Source organism: Varanus komodoensis, unplaced genomic scaffold, assembly GCF_004798865.1.
Source record: "Varanus komodoensis strain SLA01 unplaced genomic scaffold, ASM479886v1 scaffold3, whole genome shotgun sequence".
NCBI classification, from domain to species: Eukaryota; Metazoa; Chordata; class Lepidosauria; order Squamata; family Varanidae; genus Varanus; species Varanus komodoensis.
This window is the reverse complement of record NW_025335761.1, coordinates 26,530,791-26,556,285: the sequence shown is the minus strand read 5'-3', so window position 1 is coordinate 26,556,285 and position 25,495 is coordinate 26,530,791. Positions and strand designations below refer to the sequence as shown.

Below are 25,495 nucleotides of genomic sequence, written 5' to 3'. Positions count from 1 at the left end.
GTGTGCTAAAAGAATTGCTGCAAAATAGCAATTAAGTGTGCAATTCAATATCATGTTTTCTTGATACTAAAATGTGATTACCCTATTGTTGCTTGCATCAATGCCACAACAGCTAATTACTGGACACGGCTGATAACACTGGCAACTAATGAGAATGGTTAGTTCTCTTCTGCTGAATGAATTCACAATATTATTACTCTTGGTTCATGATGATAAGAATATTGAAAGATAGAAACATTAGCAACCCAGTGATCTGTGTCATACACCAGACTCTTACCTGAGCTACTGCTTCTTCATTATATCCAGGACTTCATTCAGTTACACCTGTAGTTGTTGTCATTTAATTATCCAAAGCTGAGTCTGCTTATTTGTTTATTTCAAACTGAGCAATCTATAAATAAACATTAATCTTCTACTCAGAAGTAAATAATTTTCCAGTTATATAATAACTGCACATTGCAGAGGTAAATAATGTTGCAATTATATGGAATGTTTCAGCAAGCAGAATAATGATTATTTAAGCTGGAACCAGAAGGCAAGTGTTGATGGCTTGATTTTAAACTGCATCGGCTCACTTTGGGCAAAGTTGGGGTAATCAATTATTTTATATTACTTCTAAGAAGACAGATACCTGTGCTATATAGGTAGTAGTTGGTTTATTATGGAACAATGTTATTGTTCACTTTGATAAAGTGTTTACTAAATCATACAAGGCAAGCAAGGGAATTTTTCAGTTTTGCCCTGAGTGACATACAGCTCAGTTTTATGCACTGCCATTTCAGCACTATTTTACATATAATCCCTGCAGTCCAGTAATTGTACATCGTTTTAAAATTGGTATGCAATCACTGGTAATTTTCCTGTCTTGGAAAAAAAGATAATGTAAGGGATAACCTCTTTACGAAAGTATTCTCTAGGCTTGTTCTGACATAAATCCCTCAAAATTTGGAAATGTCACCAGTACAATTTTTGAAGAAAGTCAAGAGCCTTTGATTCTTTATGACATTCCCCCTTTCCTTTTTCTCACACTGAGGAATACCTATATTCTTATACATTTGGAACCAGGTTCTTAATATACTGAATCCTTTTAATGCATTTCTCCAAACTGAGCATATCTCTAAAAAACACCAAAAGCAAGAAAAAGCATAGTTTTAAACACATTAATTCAGATGTAAGCCCCACTAAGTTTGGTAGGATTTGTCCCACGGACATCTGTATAGGACTGCAGTAAAACACGCTTTCCAAAATAAGTTACATCTATACCCAAATAACTGCAGCTCATAGGGTAGAATCAGCACCTTTTTCTGAATTCAGGTCAGATTGAGTTTGTTTGGATCTTGCTAAGCACATTTTGCAGCAAATAGCTTTTGTGGGGCATTTTAATAGGAAAACAATGCAGGATGGGCTAAGGGTTAAAAAGAAAACCCTTGCCTGCCTTATAGTGTGCAGTGGATCATGGTTTCTGGGGTTGCTGTTAGTCTAAAATTTGGACAAATGAAGAGAAACATCAATTCATGGTTTCAAAGACCTGAATTACCCTTTCTTTTGGATTGTTTTGTCACAGGTAGCATAGGGACTCCTGGCATAGTTGCTGACACCTAAAGGCAAAGGTTAGAACTGCAGAGGTTTATATAAGAAGGAGGTAGGAAAGAGAAGAGGCAAGAGACTGGGATGATGAACAGGATTCTGCAGAGGTGTGCCCTCCTCTGTAGCCTCAGAGAATCTGTGTGCAGTACTGAATTGAAGAATTCATCCAAGGATCTTTGCAGTTGTATAGCAGCGTCTTTGCCTCTTGGAACCTTTCTCCAAGATGGTCGGCTGGAGTTACTAATGGCTTATCCCGTTCTGTTTCCTCAGAGAATTCTTGGCCACGGTATCACTGAAATGAGTCATTTGCCTTTCTCCAGCCAAGTATTGGTTGAGACCAGCAAGGTACTCTGTAAATAATTCACACAGTGATGTCACCAGGGTCATGGATCACATGAATAAACAAGCCAACAAAATTACTCAGATGTAAAATTTGTAGGAGCAGGCAGAAGCCAAGATACGCGTTCAGATGTTTTAAGTAAAGAAGCAAGCCCTAACAGAAAATGTGTTCCACTTTTATCCTCCCGAACATGCATGGCAAAGCTTATCAGAGTGAGAGAACTTGAGATATTCTGCTGCTACATAATTTGAATTGTGTATTTTATTAATTTAATTAACACATGATTATTAATTCATAATAATTTATGAATTAAATAAATCTACATATATGTTGTATGTCATTGTATGAGATGAATACCTGAATGCAAACATGTACACTCTTCTATAAGTGTTGTGTGTATGAATAAATTTATATACATTTCTTAAAGGTACAATCCTGTACCTTTCTCTTCAGCAGTACATCTATAATGTTGTATTAGTCTATATTATTCAGTGTTAGTTTAATTTCTTGTAAACCACCCAGAGTCTATAGGAATGGGGCAGTTTATAAATCTTAAGATAAATAAAATAAAAATAAAGCTTATGTCCAGGCAAGTGTGTATAAATTGCTTAGTAAAGCAACCAACCTCACAATTCTATGTTTATGCATACAGAAAACATGTTCTACAGTTCCCAGCATCCCCAGCTAATTCAAACAGACATCAACTGAAGGGTGCAGCATCACTACAAGTAAACTCTGAAACCTGGTTCTAGAAGCCTCAGATGCTCAAAAACAACCTCAAGGGTTTGCATGTGGGTGTGTGTTTGCTTCAGCAAATATTTTAGAACAGTTGGAGGGAAATAGCAGAGAAGGATTGCGAATGAATGAACAGCAGAAGCTGCAAAAATAAACAGAAGAGGGAATGTGGGAAAAGCAGGTCACAGAGAATGAATGCCTTCTGTTCAGGAAGTAATATCCACACTGATTTTCTCCTGGACCGGTAGCACCTCTTCTTTTGAAGAATGCTATTCCCTTCCATATTTTTGAATGCTAATCAGTTTTGAATTACTGGGCTAGAAGAGGGGCTTAGACCCGTAGAGTCTGCACTGACATTTTCATCAACTGGAACATGCTATTACCCCTGCTATATTTCCCTTTTTACAGTATGCTTGCATTTGATACCAGAAAGCACCGTGGTAAAAAATAATAATTCAGTTAATGCTGTAAGCTGCTATCATCCTTTCTGCCTGCTTAATGCAGAAGAATGATGTGAAATCCTAAAGGTTTAATCTCTGCCTGCGGCGGGAGGGACCTCTTATCATTACCCCTCTGCCCGTGATGGGAGAGAGCAAGCAACTACTTGATGTTTCTGATGGTTCTTTGCTGGATGGCTACACGTCAGCCAGCACATTGCATGGCGTCAAGAACTTGATAAATGCAAGACTTCACTTCATTCCACCAACCAAGCAGGAGTGGCAGATGGTAGTTTCCAGATGGTTCAGGAATGTTGGGAGCTGAAATCCAGATCAGGCATGGTCTGGAGATCTTTTTTCCACTCATTTCTCACCTAAAGAGATGTCATCTGGGCATATAAATATGATATGTACAGGGACCGGTGCAGGAACCCTGCACTGGTAAGTTGTTAAAACAAGGGCCAGCTTCCTGGTAAATCGGATCTGTTTCCAGTCTGAAAAATGCGCACACTATCCTGTAGTCCAAGTGTTACAAATTGTCTGATGTTAAGCACCTAGTAATATCATGTTAGTAATGAAACACTGTGAGCTGTTTGCCGAATGTCATACAGTGATTCATCCAAGCAAGGAATGACTACATGATTGTAGTGTAACAGATGCATGATGTAATAATAAACATTGCCAGAAGCTAGAGCTCCCTTGAATTAATTGCCATACATACCGTGACTCTGGAGCTTATTAAAACTGAACAGCAGAAACTTAAATCAGCCCCCCCCCCTTCTATTGTTGTGGTGCATGTGCAAGAAAGATTCAGGACAAGTAAATTTCAAAACAGCATGCCTAGAGTGGGTGGACCAGCCCCACCTTTTCCTTTTCTGGCAGCTAGGCGCTGAAAAACAAAAGGCATGTACAGGGTTTTGTTTCCCTTTTAACCCTAGTTGATTGGCAACTCCACTAACTTGCTGTAAGAATGAGGCGGAGCAGTGCTCGTGCTGCATGTTAACACAAGCAACATCAGAAACTCAGCAGAGATTTCTCCCCGTTCCTATGTCTTGCTTTAAAATAAAGGAATCAAAATTTGCTGCTCCCCGTAACATGCAGTCTGAAGAAGCCTGCCTCACCCTGCTTGATGATAGGGTCATTTCTGGTATAAGCATCTCTGGCCTGTTCACACATCAGTCCTGTTAAGGGGGCTTCTGACAGCGCTTGGAGAGTAGTGGTGAAATGTCAGTTCTCAGCCCTCTGGTGTTCATGCCATTGGTCTTGTCCCTCAAGCACCTCTTTGAAAGTGCAGAATTTGAATTTGCTTGTTCTTTGACCCAAACTGCACATATGATCATGGATGTAGGGATTATTGTATACTTCCACTTCTAACATCTACCTGGCAGACCAACAGGGTCTTGTTTGTGTGAAGGGAAAAGGTGAGTATAGAAACAGAGGGTTAGCACTCCCTCACTCTCTCTTCCTTGCACTTACTTTCTCTCTCTCTCTCTTTCTCTTGCTTAAAAACCTGGCAATTAAGATGAGAGCTCAGATTATTTTAGTCGTATAGACTGAATCACACCTGCAAACATCACAGTCCTTTGACTTTTGTTGTGTCTTTTGTTATCTGAGGTTTGTTGCCTCATCTGTATTTTATGGATCCATGACCATGTTAAACGCATGCTTGCATGCACACACACTCTCTCTCTCTTACACAAATGAAGAAAATACTTCAGAGTAAAGTATTAGAAATCCGTGTATGACAATATGAAGGTGCACAGATGATGTGGAAAGCACCGATATGTATTAGTCTCTGCAGTTGTGCACTCTGTGAAGTCCATCACGCAGACACAATCTGGGTGGGCAGGGCAGTGCAGCCTGTGCCATATGGAAGAAGTGTAAAAAGTGCACCTGTTACATTAAGCCATAGAGCGTACGTTGCAATTGTTAGGAAATGCTTGGCCCTAGCTCATTAGATTTAGAGCAGTGCAAATTTTCCAGTGGGAGAGCTGTTATGTAGCTCTGCACATAAATTGTTTCTGAACAAAATTTCCTTCTATTGTAACCTCAGATCACCATGGCCTTTGAAATCCAAGAAGGTTAGGGTGTTAATATAGGAATGTTACTTATTTCAGACATTTGAGAAGCTAAACTGATGAGGGTCAGAGTGCTTTCTGCAAGGGATTGTCCTTGTCATTGTTTGCTCTGGCTGGTTCATACTGTGATGTAGCACACACACTGCAGATTCATTGTCAGAAGATGAAATTTTAGCGTGTCAGAGTTCATAAAGCTTACTGCTCTTCTCAGTAGGAGGGAGCACCATCTTATTAGACAGAGATAATTGCAGGCTTCTCTACTTTTCGGCTTTCTTCCTCTGCAAACTTGATGAATAAAAATGAAGCTAACTACAACTATTGCCTCATTGTTAGAGCCTGAAAATGTGATCACTTACCTTGTTACTGAATGGAATCTTGTGTGGGATGGCACAAAACTAGGTGGAGAGGCCAGGCGGGAGTGGGACCATGCTGATAGTGTGTGCCCCGAAGCATGAAGGGAAAAGTTGTGTAGAATCCACATTCCCTGCAAATAAAATTTTAAAAGATGCCTGAACATGCCTGCTTCCTTTGTGACCGGTGTCTTAATTGTAATCTGTTTCTGCTGTATGAATTTCTGACATGAGGTTACTGGTCTACTTCATGACAGTACTATTTGTACTTGTCCTTTGCTCTTTCCCAGTAGTTGATAAAGTGTCTTCCAACCTGGCAGTCTCATCTTGGAGAGTGGATTGTTGGGACGGTTTCATAATAGGTACGAAGATGCAGTAGTTTATCGTGGACACTTTTCCTGGTAGGAAACCAGTCTAGTGAGGCAGTCTATTGGTGGCATTGGTCCCATCTTCCCTGACATTCTCCTACCACTCACCCCATTAAGGTGTGCACCCAAGAGGGGGACCATCTTTCTAGCATTTTATAGTTAGATATCATTGTTGTAGTGATAGAGATAATAGCTCCTGACTTTAGCCAGAATCCAGATCAGTTGGTATGTGGTGACTTGTTATTAACTTCTCATTTCTGGTAATAGTGCCGTGCTTCCTCTGGTCACTATAGAGAACAATACCCAGGTCTGAGCTTACCAGGACTAGTAGTTGAGCTGCTTTGCTTGCCTCCAGCCGGGGCCTAAACTTGTGAGCTGTGATTGAGCTCAGAGACTACAGGCCACTTGTCACCTGTCCTGTAAAGGCAACCTGACCCTTACTGCAGTGAGAACTGAGCTGGGAACAAGACCCTTGCAATACTGAGAATTATGTATGCACTCAGAGCAGGGAGAATTGGTCTCTGCTGATGCCCATTCTCGTAGGTTAATTACTGCCTCCTTCAACCATTATTTTTTCCAGGAGTCCTCACCTGACACTTCAGAATTTGAGAGGACATCTTCATTTACATATTTAATTTGGAACTCAATGATCTGCCCAATATGGGATCACAGTTGATTTTACGATTCCAGTGAGATACTGAAGAGTTACAAAATACCTTTCTTTCTCTCCTGCTCCTGCTGCTTTCCTTTTTCCTCTTGCTGAATTTATAGGTCTTGAGTAAATTTTGGTTTTATTTAAGATGTCCATTTATTATTAAGATGTCCGTTGAATTAGTGGCTATGGGCAGTATTCCTTAAGTTGACCTGAAAATGAAAACTTAAAAGACCTTGGTGAAACAATTTTTTTCTATTCCTTTTTTTAAAAGATTTCCTAGAGTTGCAAGTTGTAATATCCAGTACAAGTTGTAAAAAATAGAAAAATAATTGTGCACTCAGCGTTCTGATTCACCCTAGTTGTGAGGGTGGTTGGACAGAAATTCATATGTTTATAGAGCAAAGAGAACAGGTATGGAGGTGTGCAGAATTAACACAGGACCATTCCAGTAAGCAGGATTCAGAGCAGCAATTTTGCTACCCTTCTGACTTCAAGGGTGGTGCTGTCCCTTGCTCACAAGCAAGCCCACTGAAGTACCCTAGAAATGCATCATTCGGAGCTCATGCCGTATACTTTCTTGACTTTGAAACTGTAAGTCAAGCAATCTAGTCTAGTGCAGTTTCCTGTATATGAACTGAAAACAAGTTATTTATTGAATCCAAATTATCTGTGCTCATATTCTATTTAACTTTCACAAGAGTAAGTTAATAGCCACATACAAGATTCTGATTATTTTTGCCTACAAGTTGGTGGAACATTTATTTCAGAGGAGCAGCAAAAGTCCTCTAGTCCCTAAAATGACTTCCTGGGGATGGTAGAATTTTAGTGTAAATGTCCCAATTCAGCATTCTAGCAATTTGCTTGTCGCTTTCCAGGAGTACTTGCCCAGAATGTAGTCCTTCCTGTGTTGCCCTGCAGGCTTCAGTGGACTCTGGGGAAATGGCAGTGCAGTTTCATTGCTCATGGTTTGGGAGCTGACGAAGGTACATGGCTATCCAGAAGAGACATTACTGAAGCTCTGTTGCTCTTGAGGTGTCTCTGAAGATTATGTGTAGTGGGAAGAAGAGTAAGACTTTCTCTAGCCCATAGTGCTTAGCCTGGACTGTTTGCTGCCTAGCGCAACTGAATTCCACATCATGGATTCAGCACTTTGAAGACAGCAGGAATTGGGAATAGAGCCAGTGTGTTTTTAAATGGTTATTCTTGAACATGACTGATCAGGTAGTTTAACTGCATTATAAAACTGGGTCATTTCATACTGTGCCTGTAAATGTTCTGCCCTCTTTGTCGTCTTTTGGGCATTTTTTAAACTCTGGACAAGCAACGTTTCTGCCCAGGTTTTCTTATTATTTATACATATAAGTGGCTTCTACAGACTGCTAAATCATAAATTAATATAAATGGAAGGAACACAACCTGGGTGTTAGTCGGAACAAGTAAGAAATAGAAATGTGCAAATCAACAGTATTAGTTGGTATTAATGAAATGATGCTGATGGCAATCAACCATCATTAAAAATTGTTTTTCTGGTTGTTAATATTATATATAACAATATACTAGAATGACCAGTTTCATTTTATCACAGTCAATAAACAGTTCTGTTTTTATAGTTGTTGGTTATCAGATTTAGTTTTGTGGAATGTTGTGTTTCTAGGAATCTAAAGATGACCACATTAACTAAAGATGGCTTTATATGGCTTATGTTGATTAACTTGCCATTTCATGTAATAGGCACTATAATTTATCCCTCCTCTGCCTCCATTATTTTGATAGTGTCAGTTTGCCATTGGTGTCCAGTTGGCTCCATTAAAGCCCTAGCTGGAAGTAGGCATCTTAATTTACTTCATTTTAGCACAAATTAGAAGTTATTGGTACCACTTTCAAAAAATGTAGACTTACTGTTACTTAATTGTGTTTAGTTTTTGTAATAAAATGTGTACAGAGTACACGTTATTTAATTTATTTAAAGTTTTTATATGCCATCCAACACTAAAGTCTTTGGATGGCTTACAAAAAAACAAAAAGCAAAACAACCACATGCAACACACAACACACTGTATCCGATAAATAATGATGAAATCAAAGATAAAACTAATTAACTGTTAACATATTGGGACAATAAAAAGGTCTTTGCCCGACACCAAAAAGAACAAGGCATTAGTATCTATTTGTTTTGTTAAGAGCAAACAAACTTGTGAGGCATTACTGTGAAAAAGAAACAACCTAAATAAGCAATTGATTTGGGGCTATCAGAAAGTCTTGACGAAGAAAACTAAAGGAAAGCATAGCAGAAACCTAACACTCATAAGTAAAATATTAAGTTCATAATAGTCCCAATTTAATATTTATCTAAAATATTTTTACTCTTCTGTTTGATGTGACTCCTCATCATTTAAATTATACCATTTTAACACAGTATTGGGTCAGTCAATATTATGAGGTTTTTAAAAATTAGTGTAGTATAAGGGCTTGAAAATGTGCATGAAGAAATGGTGATCTAAGTTCGCTGCTCAGAGAAACTGTTACGGTTGGTGGTGCATATAAGTATTTAAAGGGCCTGTTAATAGAAAAAAAAGCTTTAATTAGGCTTGTGTAGATTTAACAAAATCAGAGTTACTTCTGTCAAGTACTTATTTGAAGGTTTACTGATCAGTTTCTTAAATAATTTCATTAAAATTGTGATGTAATAGTTTGGGATATTCTTAAGGGTAAACACAAGAGACTTTCTTCTGACTTACCAAATACATACTAATCTAAGTGTTTGCTTGCATAAGATTAGCACTACCTAATTCAAGACTGTAGTTGAATTAGATTACATGTTAAGGTTCAAATGTGTATTTGAATATTCCAGCACTTCAAAATAAATTCTGCCGTTTTAATACATGTCACACCATGAATTTGGCATCATTAAAACTACAAAAAGATACACTATCTCTCTAAGCCATTAGCAAGATAACTGGGCATGTCCTGGACTGTTCACAAATGTTCTGATTTAAGATGGATGCAGGTATCAAGTTACTCAATACTGCAAATAATTTCAGATGCTATAGTTTGACTAAACCCTTCTCTGACATGCCTTTTTCTACAAAGATATGGACTGGCGTATGAGGCCCCTTCCTCCTGTTTCATGCTGGGGCTGGCAAACTTCAGGTTTCCAGGATCAACTTTAGTTTTTCTAGAACCTTGAGATCTGCCAGCTGGAGCCTGGTTCAAAACAGTAGCCAAGCCAAGTGGACATACGGTCAAAATTAAAGGGCAGGTTGTGGCCAGGATTTTTGTTCAGCTTTCATACAACAGTCAAGACTCATTTTTCCTCCAGGCCATCCTTTTCAGCAACCGAACTGGGGTGGGGCATTTTAACTGTTGCCATGGGTAGATAACTAGGAGTATGAAATCCTTCTGATCTATTGCAGTCCAGTCAGAGATCTTGGGCTTCTTCTACAGATTGCTGCTTTACGTAATATAAACATAAGTATAACTGCACCACATAGTTGTGTGATCCGACTTCATGATAGCTTTCTTGCACTGATCAATAGCTGCATTTTCTCTTCAGTAATATCCAAACTTCTCTCTTGACATTTATCTCCCTACTAACCAAGGTCACCTTTACCTGTGAAGAAAGCTATCTATGGCTTCACATAACTCATGCTTTTCTTCCATGGTTATTCAAAGGTGTTGTTATGTTGTTTTTAGGAAGCACAAAACCAGAAGTGCAGATGGGATTTATGTAACTCTGACAAAAACCACTATTTCTTTTTAGTAGAAAAAGCTAGCTTTGTAATAAGCTGTTCCATCTTTAATGGCTGCTATTAACTGATAAAAGGTAGCAGCATTTAGAATCTACAAAGACATGCACATCCTGATGCTGTTATGGATATTTACTAGGCTATAAATTATAATTACTCATATTGTTGTGACTTGGATCTCACACTATAGGCTGTTCCGTCTGGGTCCAGGCACCATTTGACTGAATACTGCAAGATGGCTTTCCATTTTTAGGCCCTGAGAATGGGAACAAGGTACTTGATAAAGTTCAACCAAGAAGATGTTTCGTCAGCCCTTGCCCCTGCTAGCTTTTGTCATCTAGTGGAGAGCACACGACCTGCTCTTTATAGCAGGTTATAGTTCCTCCTTGCAAGACTGAATGGTTCCAGTCTTCTTAAAGGATGTTATAGTGAGACCCATAATGGAAAAAATATAATTGGACCTGGAAGATAGGGCTGATGGTCACTCTTAATTTCCTCCACTCCCTGGCTGCAAAAACACCCCTTTAAACCCTTCCTGAGATTGCTTTCCTAATCTCGGAGCGAGTGGAGCTCCACGTTTGCTGTCCTGAAACTGGATCTGGGAATGTCTAGGAGACATTTCCGCCATAGTTCACTATATTTACAACACAACCTGTATAGTCTGAGGCAATCGTCCAGATGTTTCTGCAGCATAAGTAAATCTTGCTGTGCAGAATGATGGGAAGAAATGAAGGTGACACCATCTCACCCGCTTGCAAATGGTTTCAGGGCACATGAAATAAAACCAATATTCTTAAAGGAATAATAAATTCTTTGATCTACTGATGAATGAACTTCTGGTTTGACACTGTCTTCACAGGGAGGCTTATTTCATTTTGAAACAAGCCACAGGTTCATAAGCAATTTGGTTTTATGGCCCCTGTGATTGCAAATGGAACAGAAATCCAGAAGCAACACAACAGGGTGCTCACACAAGAGCAGTACCATCAGAGCCTGGGAAAAATGACTGACAAAATCAGTCCCAGTTTTTCTGAAAGTTAAAAAGGAGATTTAGCTGTGTAGATCCAGTGCGAGGTATTGACCTGTCTCAGAATATTCCGAACAGTACGTATTGCAGCCAAACTGAAAGTAATCCCAAGAATAGTGTATAATACTACAGATATGGTATGTGTAAACATCAGTCCATGCCTTTTTCTCTGGGAATAATATATTTTAGGGCAAGGATGCAAGTATTAGTGCATTTGTTGAAGTGCCTATATAGTTGCCACAGTTTTGAAAACTGATTTATCTACCCAGTTGCCTCCTGAAGCATGAGAGTGCAATGTTGGTCATTCTACTACAACGCAACCTTGGCTGGTTCTTCTAGCCGTATTAGGAAACTGCATATGTCCCAGGTAAAGAAGTGCTGATCAAGGCATTGGCGATTGCAGAAATGGACATATTTATTGATATAAAGTATCCATATTTCGTATTTCCATATTTGCCCTCCCGCCCCTTGAGATCGGCAGCAGAGGCCCTCCTCTGGGAACCCTCTGTGAAAGACATTAGGAGACTGAGTACCCAGAGGAGGGCTTTCTCTGCAGTGGCGCCCCGCCTATGGAATGCGCTCCCCAGAGAGGTCTGCCTGGCACCGTCGTTATTTGTTTTTCGGCGCCAGGCCAAGACCTTTTTATTTAAACAATATTTTAACAACTGTTAATATTATTTATTGGTTTTAATTCTACAGCCAGGGTGAATCTGGATTTTATGTGTACTATTTATATGCTTTGTTTATTTATTGTATTGGAAGCCGTCCCAAGGCTCATGCGAATGGGATGGCCTACAAAAACTCCAAATAAATAAACTCCAAATAAAAAGTATATGTGGCTGGGCAAAAATGTTTTTGTACCTTGTTGTTTTTGTACTTCATTTTTTTTTACTTTTTTAAAGTTTTTTTAAAGTTTTTGTACTTCATTTTGTACTGAAAAAAATATCAATATGTAAGGACTTAAGCTGAAAAGCTGTAATAACGAATAGAAAATTACACATACATTCCTCAGGTTCTGTTTACCATAAGCAACCACTGTTTGTTCACCATATGTTGCATGTAAACATTTAGTTTTAGCTTTAGAAAAGTTTGAAACAGTAAGTAATCGATCATATTTGAGAACTTAAACCTTTGTTTGAGATATTGCTTTGTGGTTTAGGCTGCAATCCTGTGGGCATGTATGTAAATGTAAGCCCCGTTTATCTCAGTTGGGCTTACCTCTGGTACAGTTGTCCTGCTAGTTCTCCTATCTGTGGAATGGCAGTACCTTGCAGAAGCGTTCACCCCAGTTTGACTTTCCCGTATTCTGTACACTTAACCGTTGTGCCACAATAACAATATTTTGCATCTTCACACTATTGAATATCTGGTGTATATCCAGTGGTAATAATGCCAAATAAATCCATTTTAATTCCAGGTTGTAACCACACAAAATGAAAGAGACAGAAGAGGGTAAATACTGTGTAAGGCACTGTGCAACTTTGTTGTTGTAGAATGAGGGAGGAGAGTACCAAAGGACATGATACAGGAGTAAATCTTGGTAGGAGAGATCCAGGTTTTCCTAATATCAGCCTACTGTAAACATGAGAAACAGTAGGCTGATATTAGGAAAATCTGTTTCTGTTACTTTTTAAAATTGTGAATTGACATCAATACATTGCATAATTTGGGCTGGTTCCAAAGGGCTACTTCTTCCATCGTGTCCCCAGTTTTTGCTGACTCTCAACTTGTCACATCCCAGATCCAAGGGGCATTCCTAAAAATATTTTTGAAAAGATGCACAGAAGCTGCATTGCACCACCAGAAATTATCCATATGAGAGAATCCTCCATTATTAAAGAGACATTGTAGTATCCCAAAGTTTTTGTTGAGTAAAAGGTAGACTAAATTTCACAAACGTGTCAGGTGGACATCAAGGCAGCAATGCACCCATCAAGCAGTATCTCAAATTCCCAAATGTGCCTATGAGTCCAGAAAGGTTGAGGATCCCTGGCATAAACCTTACTGAGATAGACTTCCAATGGTAGCTTCCTCATATGATATGAGGCAACTTTCTGTCTGTCTGCCTATAATCCAGCCTTTTGGGCAAAATCCAACATTATGTGAACAGGCATCCACTCATGAAGTGAAAGGGTCCCTTCGCATCACTCCTTTGCAGCCCCCTGGTGTGCTGTGGAGGGTCCCTCAACTCTCTGGGGAAGATTTGGGGCAGCAGTGGGAAGAGAGATTTGATCCACCACCGGTGTTGGTTCCTCTGGGGATCGGATGCCATTAGAGGTGAGCTTACAGAGGTACCAGTGTTAGAGAGGTTAGGATGCATCTTACTGCTTTGCTTCCCACATTAAGTTTGGCATTTGAGTTTCTAACTGCATGCTGCATTTTTCAGGAAACAGTATACTACATTCAGCAGCAGACAGTGTGACCAGCGCGGTACAGAAGGCGAGCCAGGCTTTGAATGAGCGTGGTGAAAGGCTAGGTCGAGCAGAAGAAAAAACAGAGGATATGAAGAACAGTGCCCAGCAGTTTGCAGAAACTGCACACAAGGTATGAAATTAATAAAGCGCTGCTTAAAGAAAAGAAGGGAGGCACCATTTTGAGACCACAACTTCTGTAAAAAGAAGGTTGCTAGGAAACTGCTGATGCTAATGCACAACATTACTTCCTTGCATTGGATTTAATCTTTTATTAGTTCTGTCAAACTCATTAATTCTTCCCTAAGCCTCAAGGTCAGTTGATGGGGGTCTGCATCGCATCACTTTTTTGCTTTCAGGCAACATTTTCCACATCAACATCTGTGTCAAGAATCCCCAGGCACTTTCTGTGGCATAGTTTCACTGCCATGGATGGCAGTTGTCCTGTCAAGTATCACAGTTGCCCTCTGCAAATGGAGATGAAGACCTAGAACCCATCGGCACTTTTGCAGCTGTACATTGCAGGAGGCATGCATAAGCAGTGATCAAAGTGTCTTTTAAGGAAACGTATTTAGCTACAGCATATATTGCTGTCCAAGGTTGTATCCCTGCCACTGCCACCTAAAAACATTTCTTTGCTTAGCACTGATGGGTTTATGCTCACCATGAACTGGCTTATTTAAAATTTAGATGAACTGCTGCTATTTTGTTTCTGTTTCTCCTGATGTGTAACGGCCTGTGTTTTTCAGTTTTGTTGTATTTTGTTTGTCCAATGCTGCACTGAGTTCTTGATCGTAGATGGCAAGCAAGGGTTTGCCCCAAGCAAGCAGTGCAGTCAGATTCTATTTTGTGCTTCCGTTTGCTCTTTTCCGTTATGCTACAGTTGGCACCAGAAGACAAAGGTTGCCCCCAGCACTGCAAAATACATCCTTTGGAATGCAATAATAATTTAAGCATTATACCTACTATATATTCATAGTTAGTCTTCTGTTGATGGGGTATTACTATAGCTTAGAGCTATTCAGCACATTTCACATTATAATGCAGAGCTTATCTTTCTAATAATGCTTGCAAATGCTAATCATTTTCTTATTTGCCCAAGATGTGTGCACACTCCTTTTTAGAGGTATAATTTTTCATCTAACAGTTAAGAAACTCCTAGCAGTTTACCAAGAAGTTTATCTGAATAACTTTTACCCAACCAGGGATTTTGATTCATGATGCTTCTCCTTGGCACATGGTTGCCATGGCAGACCCCTGGTGGCATTTCTTTCATCGTTAGTTATGTGTATGAAGAGTTGTTTGGAGCAGCCACCACTAATTTACGCAAGAGCTTCTCTAATGTCAGCAGAAATGGTTATCTTGCTTTCTGAATCTTTATCTGTTGAGATAATATATTAAATATTTGCATCCCTCACTTACAGTTACTAGCTGTTTCTACTAGCCTTCCCTTCCCACTATATTGGGATATCTTTAGAGCATACACCTTCCCTTTAACAAATACCATTTCAAGCAAATAAGGTGCTGGTGCAACTGTTCCAGGCAAATTGCTAGAGGCTGTATGCAGAGCAGAAGCAGAGCTAAGGAACAAAGTGTGCCTTACATTTTCTGTTAAACAGAAGCTATGCATATAGCAAAGAATTAAGCTGGAGCTAGAGGTATTTTTCCTCCAGACAGGAACAAAACTTGAGCTCTGTTGAGATTTAAACAGAATTCTCCTCAAAACAAGGTTACAAGTTCATAATGCACCTCAGAAGTTAGACTACCTTAAGTCCTGTTTGTTTCAGTGGGTTTACTCTATGGAGGAGTAATATTGGATACAAGCACAGTTAAAATTGTCATCTGTACAATGTGTTCAAGCACATCCCAAGATTTATTCATGTACAGTTTAAAAATATGAATGTTCTATATTATCTGTTAACATTTCTAAATTAAAATAGAATTATCTTAGGCACCATTTTTTTAGTGCATTGCTAAAGTTGCTTGCTGGTCAAGCTTTCTATCAAATCAATGTTACGCATGCTTCTCCTTGAGTTCTAATCAATGCACCCTCTCTGACTCCTTAAGCATTGGTAATGACAGCTGCTCACAGCAAAGGGGCAAATGTTAGGATGTGTAGTTGAAACTCTGAAAATAATGTATAAAAATGTTGGCATTCCATATTCCTAAAGCATCTAAAATTACTAGCTGCTGTTCATAAAGTGACGGACAGTGGATCAATTCCATCCTCCTGGATATCAAATAGGCTATGTATAACATATCCCCAGGATTTTTCCCCCCACGTGGATTAGTTTTAGACATAAAATCTTCATCCGCAGAATATTACACAGTTCGGTGTGACTAGGACTTCATTTCAGGGCTGGAGAGATCATCCTGGCTACCCTACAGCTCACCTTCCCAGATTTCAGTTGTGCTGCCTGCAGTCTTCCCCAGCTCTTCAGACACCACACAAGCCTCTCCTCACATGCCTAGCTCAGTTCCTCCCCAACCTGCCCCACCAGTCATCTTGCCTTAAGCTTTCTGCACACAACTGACTTCTTTGCTAGGCATCTAGCCTCCTGCCAACACATTCACGCACTTCGTAATGTTCACATCCCAAAGACTGACGTATTCTTGCTTACTTGGAATATGCTGCTACTTACTTGCCCACCCTGGCATTTCAAAACACGTCTGCAAACAAGAGAAAGAAATTTCCTGGATTTTTACACCCATGCTTGAGTGCAAACCAAATCATATTTATATTTGTGTGGGTGCAAATACAGATCAGTGATGAACACTTCTGAGTGAGCATAGTTAAAATAAGCCTTTAAAGGTTTATTTTAAAGGTAGGGGAGATTGGTTGGGGTAGTGAAAGGCCTCTTACAGAATTCTAAACCAGCATGACTGTTTTCCTGTATGATGCAGTTTGGGGACTGGTCACCTTTTTAATTTCCTGATGAATTTGTGTTGTGGTGCATGTACAGGTGGAGAACATTCAGGACTTCTCGGTATCCAAAAATACCGTCTTTTTTTTTTTTTAAGAAAAAGGGTAATTTAAAATATTGGATCACAGAGTTGAAAAATCTTGACACTAGTTATTTTTAAGCCTTGTATTTTGTATCTGCACTTTTCGGTAGATAATGATTTTAAAAACACTGAATTTCTGTGTTGCTTTCCTATTTTTTAAGTGGCAAAGCAAAGCAAGCTAATTATTATGGCCCATGTTTACTTTTGATTACTTTGAAATAGCTGCTGCAGAAGTCAATTATCTATCCAAGTTGCCAGTTTATACGCTGCGTATCAAAGCCTTATCTGTGAATATAAATAATCCTATACCAGCAAAAATCCTAATGATGTCCATTAACATTTTCAAAGTTTTAAATGAAACAAAAAGGAGGTGCAGTAGTTTCATGTTTAAGATGCCTTTCACAGTCCACGCAAAGACCTTGCTTGAAAAAAGAGGCACAGTTGCTGTGAATTCTGCTCATCTCCTGATAACGCTGTTGAAAACTCTAGATACTGAACTGTTCTTTGGTGTGTAACCGCGAATGGGCTTTGGTGGGTACATCACATAATAGCCAGATGGTAACTGAGAGCTGATACTTGGAATATGCAGCTGCTTACTTGCCCACCCTGGCTTTTCAAAACATGCGAAAGAAATTCTCCTGCAAACAGGAGAAAGAAATTCTGTGGAGGATGGAAAAGGCCATCACTTCGTGGTCGAGCACGTGCCTTGCATGCAAAAGCCACCTTTATCGGTCTCTGGCATTTCCAGGTAGAGTGGGAATAGAACTGTATCTTGCAGCTGCAGAAGCATGGACGGCATGGAGGCAGAAGGGCAAAAGGCCTGATATGGCACAAAGCTCCTTCCTATGTTTCTGTGAGCAGGTTTGGCGATCAAAAGGAATGGTATATCACATCATTCCCAGCATGATCCAGGCCTGCTCGTGGGACCAAACATTAAACATCAGCCTTGGCTGAGTGCCAAATGTGGCATGCCAAATTAGCTGCCTTTCTGCTGACCGGATGGACACCTTCTTTTATGTTTGCTGCATGGGGATCGCAGCTCCTCATATTGAAGGTATTCAGTGGCCACATGCATGCAATGCTCCAAATGATGGTTTAGAAGACCATGAGCAAGACCTTGTAATTCAGGTGTGCCTTCCTGATATTTTATTTATTGGGTTATTTAAAACATGTTTATCCTGTCTTGTATCCAGACCGAATCTCTAGACAGCTCACAGAATACTAAACTGTTACAGTATGTTCAATAAATCCAAATTCAAAGTATAAAAATATGCAGTAAAAACAATTCTGCATTAAATAGTAAAACCCATTCAAGCATTAAAATACCGGGTAAATCAAAAGGTCTTGGCATGGCACAGAAATAAATAGTCAGTACCAGGTTCCATAGCTGGGGGTCCCCACTGAAAAGGCCTTCCCTGGGTAGCCACTCTTCTCACCTCCTTCAGAGAGGGCTCCCAGAGAAAGGCCCTCAGTAGAAGGTCTCGAAGTTCAGGCTGCTGCATATGGAAGGAGATCTTCCTTCAGATCGTTTGGCCTGCAGCTCCCATGAACCGTCACCATGGCTTACACTGTCCCAGGCTAATGGTTCTTGTGAGCCCAAGCAGATGGAGGGCCATCCTTGCTGAATATGCCTCCTCTTCTCATCGCATACAGGGACTAGGTCTTTAGCTCCTGTATAAATCATTATTTCACCAAGGCATCAGAACCAGCAGACTGTGGTCTGAACTATTCCTCCAGAATAGGGTGATATACCATGTTTAGTTTCTGGTTTGCAATCCCGGCTTTGAGGGATCCCTCAATCACAGATTGTTGGTTTGGAGGTTCCAATGGAAGGAGGGGAAGTTTATGCAATTTATTACACAGGGTCTAGCTGCTATTGCATTCAACATCTGTATGCAACCTTCCACAATTTGCTATTGTTTAGTCCAAAGGAATAGATTTTTAAACTGTCTGTCTGTCTGTCTGTCTGACTGACTGACTGACTGACTGACTGACTGACTGACTGACTGACTTATTTAAAACTTTTCTATCCCACCCTATTACAAAGAGTCCCTGGATGGTCTTAGCTGACCTTCAGAATCTCAGACAGTAAAAGCAACTCTCATCATGCCATATTAATACGATAAGATTTTATTATAGCAGGAAATAAAGGCTCATGCACCTGAAGAAACTTTTCTTTGTATTTCAACCCAATAAACATGTTTGCTAAGCTGAACTTGTCAATATCCTGCTACAGTTGCAAATAAATGTTTTATTGTCTTTTTCTCTCTTTTTACCCCCAGCTTGCCATGAAGCACAAGTGCTGAAAATGCCTAAGTAGAGATCTTTCCAAGAGGAACTGAAAAGCTAGGTTCATCCATTTTTACTGGAGACACAACTCATGTCTGCTTCCCACCCCCTGCAATTCAGTGAAGCCCAGTTATTTCAGTCACAATACAAAAATGAGTTGCATTCCTACCCTTTCTAAGCCATTTACCATTTTAAAAATGTAACATAAGAGGTGGTGTTGAAAAGGACCAAAGGACCTACTGAACTGCATTGATCTGCTGCATCCCATTTTTCCCAGTATTAAGAAGGAAGAAATAAATTTAGCCACAAGACAGATTGCCAAATAGATAGAAAATTCAGTTGCTTTAGAAATGCCTCCTAGAACCATTTCTGGAGTTGCATGGTTCATGTCTTCTGTCTGGTTTCCTATGAAAGACAACCAGGCTTCTCATTTTTGCCATTCTGGTAAGTGCATTTCACACGTGCCATCGCAAGTACAGTGGTAAAACCTGAGTGGGAGATGTCACCCTACTGTCAATGCCACACTTTACAACTTCTCTTCCCTTTATGTCCAGATTTATTTTGTGCACTGTATGATAATGTCACCAGGAATGCTAGAATGCACACCGGATGCTAGAACCTAAGGAAATCTGAGGATTAGTGCTGCAATCCTATGCAAGATTAGACAGGCAAAAGGACCCCTAACTCGTGGCTGAGGCATGCTGGGAATCACAGTCCTTTTTCTGTCTAATCTTGAATAAGATTGAGGCTAAGTTTCCAAAACATGCCTCTGCATTTAATCTGGAATTTAGTCATTTTCTAAAACAGCTTTTCCCTTTGTCAAGCGTTTTTGTTTTACAAATCCATATTATACAGGAATTATTTCAGCATTTTAATGTAGCCACAAAGACAGCCCTGCAAGCGCCTGCGGTTTTACTCCCAGAACTGCTTCCATTGGATAAGGCTGATAGCACTGTTTCTAACACCACATTCTGGCGGGTCTTTGTGAGGGAAGAACGAGGCTGCACTGCACTTCCGCCACTCAGTCACCATCTTAGTAACAGGAAAGTTATTTTAAATAAAATACCCTGCTCTGGCTTGCATGCTGTGGTAAAAGGAACTGCTTATTTCAAGTTTGTTCAGAACTAACAAAGCTAATTCAGGCTGAGAAGCCTCTTGGATTGGGACCAACATGAAAGGGAGTTGTGCATGGAGCATGAAACGTCTGTTCATGGAACAGGAGTTTTCCTTCCTGGTGCACATGGCTGGGAAAGGGGTACATGCAGTTATAGGGAGAAGGGAAATGTGATGGAGTGCTTGCTATCTGGAGCTCGTTCTTCTATAGGGCTTCATCTCCCTAACTTCCTTTCAGGAGGTCACATTGAATGGAGAGCCTGGATCAGTCCCTCTTCCTCTCTTAGCCCTGAACTTAGCTTGGGCACAGAAAGTTATATCCATAAGCAGTGTGTGGGCATCCCAAATGAAACTCAGCATTGCTGTCATCCTGTACACTATTTATAAGCTACAGCCCATTGTGGTTTTTGAAGCTCCTGCTGAATAAAAAGTAGCAGGGAAACAAGGTGTGCCATCTCTTTACTGCAGCAAATTTGATGGGGATACAGGTGGCGATTTAGTTGCCCACACCTTAAATATACTCATGCATGTTCTATCAAATTCCCAGTAAATGTATCAGAATTTCTAATGGCCCTGAGCTTTCTGTATCTAATTTGAAAATTTAGATCCAAAAAGTTTTGCACAAGCAGAGTTTAATGTTCTTCTTTAGCTGTCATATTATGAATGGCAATTGGAACAACTAATGGATTTCTAATGAAGCAGTCAGATGAAGGAGACGACCGGCTGGGAGAGACTGGGGTGAAGAAACTCCCACCTTTTTATGTCTTTTTGTGCAACAAAGGAAAATGAACAGCTTACTGATGAACTGCTAAATCAACATAGGGAGGGTTTATTTATAGATTAACTGCGCATTAAACTCATCTGCTGTCGTAATACAAATTGTCCAGGACCATCCGAGTGTCTTCATGAGCAGCCTTTGAAGCTCTAACAGCACAAGCCTGCCAGTCAGTTTTCGAACCAAAGCAATCTGACGAAATACAACGCCTTCACTTCCATCCAGGCTGCGTTTGACCCACTGGCTCCCTGCTTCAGCCACCTGTAAGGAAAATTCCACCCCTCACAACAACTTGGTCCTTGGAAATTGGCCTGAAGCTTCTTCCATCTTTCCCAAAGCAGGTTCATACCTTTTCCCCCCATTATTCTTCCTAGCTGTTCTGAGGGTTAAAATGAACCAATACCGCCGGTGAGAGTACAAGTTACAAATGTTCCACTAATGCATTCACACTACCAGTTTGGCTGAAGTTAAATTTTGCCAGGTGGTTACCTTATTTATAACACTGCAGAGTGATCAGAGGAGTTCTCAGGGCAAGCTGTGATGTCCTGCAGCCAGATGTGGGCGAGGTTTCTGCAATGCTTTTTCCTGCCAACGGGGGCATGTGTGAGCAGCACCAAGAGGAGTCTTAGGCCATTGTGTCCTCGCTACTCGCTGGAGCTATCTGCATAAGTGGTGGCATCGTTCACGCAGAGCCCCCTGCCTTGTGGAAGCGCATTGTGGAGGCGCAGTCCCCATGTGGCTGCAGCAGCGTGTGAAGGAGGGGACTCAGATCGAAATGTAGAGTGCATGAATGAAGATTAGGTGATAGAGAAAGCACAGGAATGCCACACAGAATGGGCCATACACCATTTGGATCTCAGTCCCCACCCTGTTTGTTTGTTATCACTTGGACTGTGAATTATTATTTAATGTGTGTTTTATTTATTTTGCACATGTTTGCATTTCAGGTCTGTAACAAAATTGGCTTATTGTCAATACAGAGCTTGTTTGCAAGCTGCCAAACAAACCTCTTGTAATTTTGATCAACTTGGTGCATCAAAAAAGTAGATCATAATTTCTAGTCCTGCTTTTTTCTTGAATCTATTTAAGTTGGATGTATTTTCCTTAGGATAATTAGAAGCAGGTTTACCAACATCCAATACTGAAGATAAACATGATAGTGTTAAAACATCCTGGACAATAGATATAGCATATAATTCTAGTATTAGGTGTTTGTGTACATGAGGTATACAGTAATTCAAGTTAAAGTTTCATATTCAAAAGTGTATTTGTAAAAAGTAAGAAAATTAATAGTTTCCTTATTACCTTTTTTTTTTAATTCTGCAAAGAATGAAAGTCATGTGTTACTAGACTTAATGGTGTTATACCTGCAAGATCAGGCCTAACAGCCTATTTCTGTGGCTAGCAAAACATCGTGCAATAATGTGAAAATATTAACCGAACCTGCTCTCTGAACAAGTGATATTAAAGTTTGTTTTGCTTAAATATGCCAAAAGTGTAATATTAGTTGATACATTTCAAAGGTTCCATGGGTATGGAGACCATTTTGTGCCATTCAAAATAAAAGAGATCTTCTCTGTTGCTTTATCTATTCTAACCCTATCGTTATCATTAAAGATCTTGTCATTCAATGAAACACCATTCTCCTACATTATTTGGTGGAGGCAGACATGGATGCAATTACAGCTTGTAGAAGAAACCTTTGATTCCACATGTCCCCCTTTTGGTCCCGCCCCTTCTAGGACTCCAGTGCTAGCAATGCCACACTTCAGTGGGTGGCCTGTCTTGAGAGAAGAACCCCTCCGCCTACCTCCCCAGTGGTGGTTTGTTTACACAACTACCGTCTGGTGACCACTGGACCAGTCCCCCTTGTTGGTGCCCTGCAAGCCAGTCAGGTGCAGCCACTGGTTTGGTTTTACCTTACCTTGCAGCCAAAAGAGGCAAGATTTTTCTCTGGTGAATATATAAATGTTTGTGTAATTCCATGTGGATACATACGTGCTCAAACCTTTTTGTCATGCACACTCTGCAGGATGTCTCAGGACCCACGTGCACAAGTGCTTTCTCCCCCCGCACTTGTGCACACCCTGCGTATAGTGACATAGGATGCAGGCCCTGTTCGTATGTCCAGTCCGTGGAAAGCGTTGTCCTCTAAGGTATAAGAATAAGGGTATAAGAAAGGATTACGTGTACACATACATGCATCATCATCATCATCATCATCCCCTGCCTTTCTTCCTCTTGTAAGGAACTCAACACAGCTAACAAGATCCTCCTCCTTTCCATTTTACCCACAACAACAACCCTGTGAGGGAGGTAGTCACAGAGTCTGTGTCTGGTTCAAAGTCACCTAGTGAGCTTCAGGGTTGAGTGGGAACTAGAACCCAAATCTGTCAAGTCCGGGTCCATTACTCTAACCACTACACAACACTGTGCAGACAAGGGTGTACCTGCATGCATTATCTGTGTGTGAACTGGCCTTTATGTCTGCATACATGTGTACACTCATATGCACCCTTAGCACATTCCACTTACTCTTTTCTGTTTACAAATACTGCAGCCTCTTGAACCTTAGCAGACATTTCCTCCTTCATTAACTGGCAGAAGTGCCTAATAAAATATTGACGTACTTCTAGGGATCCATAAGGAACCGGCCATTCAAACTAAAGATTTCACTGCTCATATTTATTGTATATATGCCTTAACTAAATGACTTACACAACTTTGGCCACTGGTTTTAATAGTACTCGAGACAGATATGATTGGCTAAAAAGAATGTGATTCCATTCTGTGGCCTGAAATATATGTAGTTTCTTCTAGAAGAAACCGATTGTTGATGATTGTCATATTTTGCATAGTGTCATCTAAAGTTATTGTAGTTTCTTATCACACCTGTTCTGTAAATATTCATGAAAAGGTATGCTTAGCAACCTGCTACGTGCACATTAGAAAGGCGGTGGAATCCATCCATCTTCTTGAAGAATGAATGCGCTGTAGCTTTAATTGGCTACCACATTGCTGGATGTTGTGAATGCAGTTTGTCCCTTCCGTAAGTGGCTCCTTTTCTTCCTCCCAGGTCTGGAATCATTTGGACTCATAGACTGGGATTTTAGCTACTTACAAAATATAATCTGGCAAAAATAGAGTTTATTGTATGAGATAATTTGTTGTGTGTGACTCAAATACAACTGTAAAACTATAATTTTGTTTTCATAATAAAGATTTTAATAAGTACACGGATGTTGCAATGTTTTGTTATATTTTAGAACAACACAGCCACCCAAAAAGGGTTTTAGAAGTACACAGCTTAAAGACTTGCTTGATGGTAGAGATACCAGAGAAATCCACAAGGGACTGAATACCTGCAAGCCAGTTTTTCACTGCTGGATGAGAATCGCACAAATTCACATTCATGCATTTGTAAAAATGTGCAATGGGCTAATGTATAACTGCACTTATCTTAGTTAATTTGCATTAGCTAATGCAGATTTGCACAAGTGCATGTTACCATTAATACAAATTAGCACTACTGCAAACTGGTGCAAGTAGAACAAAATTATGCTTAAAAAATCATGATGTGAATGCATGCATGATGGAATCAAAACTGCCGGACAATCCACAAAATTCAGCTGGAATGGATTCAACACGATTTATACATTTCTATTTGATGGAAATGCCAGGAAATTCCATCACTGTAGGGTTACAGTCAGAAAACTGACCTTAATTAGGTCCTCTGAAACCACTTAGAGTATTAACAGGTTCATACTGGTGCAGCAGTTCTCCAAACAATCTCAGCCTAGGACAATTTTCCACACATTTTTAGCAGATTGACTTTTATTTTTGAGTCTTGTGGAGCCTTTACACCCCTTTTTAGGGGGATTGACGGGGAGATTAATACATTTGTGGATAGGGTGATCCTGTATGCTCCCAAAAGCATTTGACAAAATCCCTCAACAAAAACTCTTGAGCAAACCTACCAGTCATTGGGATGAGAGGTGAGATCCTCTTATGGACCAGTAACTGCTTAAAGAATAGACAACAGAGAGTACAAATAAATAGTAAATTTTCCCAGTGAAAGAAAGTAAATAACAGGGTGCCATAGCATTTCATCTAATAAATGTTCTGGACTTAGGAGTGAGCAGTGAAGTGGTCAGATTTGCTGATATTAGATTACACAGAGGAACTATACACAAAAGAGCTTAACATCCCTGATAACCATGATGGGGTGGTCACTGACCTTGAGCCAGACATCCTGGAATGTGAAGTCAAATGGGCCTTGGGAAGTCTAAGCAACAACAAAGCTAGTGGAGGTGACAGTATTTCAGCTGAGCTATTTAAAATCTTAAAAGATAATGCAGTAAAAGTGCTACATTCAATATGCCAGCAAATTTGGAAAACTCAACAGTGGCCACAGGATTGGAAAAGGTCAGTTTACATTCTGATCCCAAAGAAGGGCAATGCCAAAGAATGTTCAAACTACCACACCATTGCACTCATTTCACATGCTAACAAAGTGATGCTCAAAATCCTGCAAGCTAGGCTCCAGCAGTATGTGGACCAAGAACTGCCAGAAGTACA

The 25,495-nt window shown here is 40.0% G+C and overlaps 1 protein-coding gene across 1 annotated transcript in view; it reads left to right on the top strand.

Moving 5' to 3' along the window:
- STXBP6 (syntaxin binding protein 6) overlaps positions 1 to 24,149 on the top strand; it is a 126,513-nt gene extending 102,364 nt beyond the window's left edge. Inside the window, exons 5-6 of the mRNA XM_044436591.1 lie at positions 13,710 to 13,867; positions 19,023 to 24,149. Coding sequence (XP_044292526.1) covers positions 13,710 to 13,867; positions 19,023 to 19,046 — 182 coding nt within the window. The 3' untranslated portion in view covers positions 19,047 to 24,149. The remainder of the gene's footprint in view (positions 1 to 13,709; positions 13,868 to 19,022) is intronic.
- The last annotated feature ends 1,346 nt before the right edge of the window (positions 24,150 to 25,495 follow it).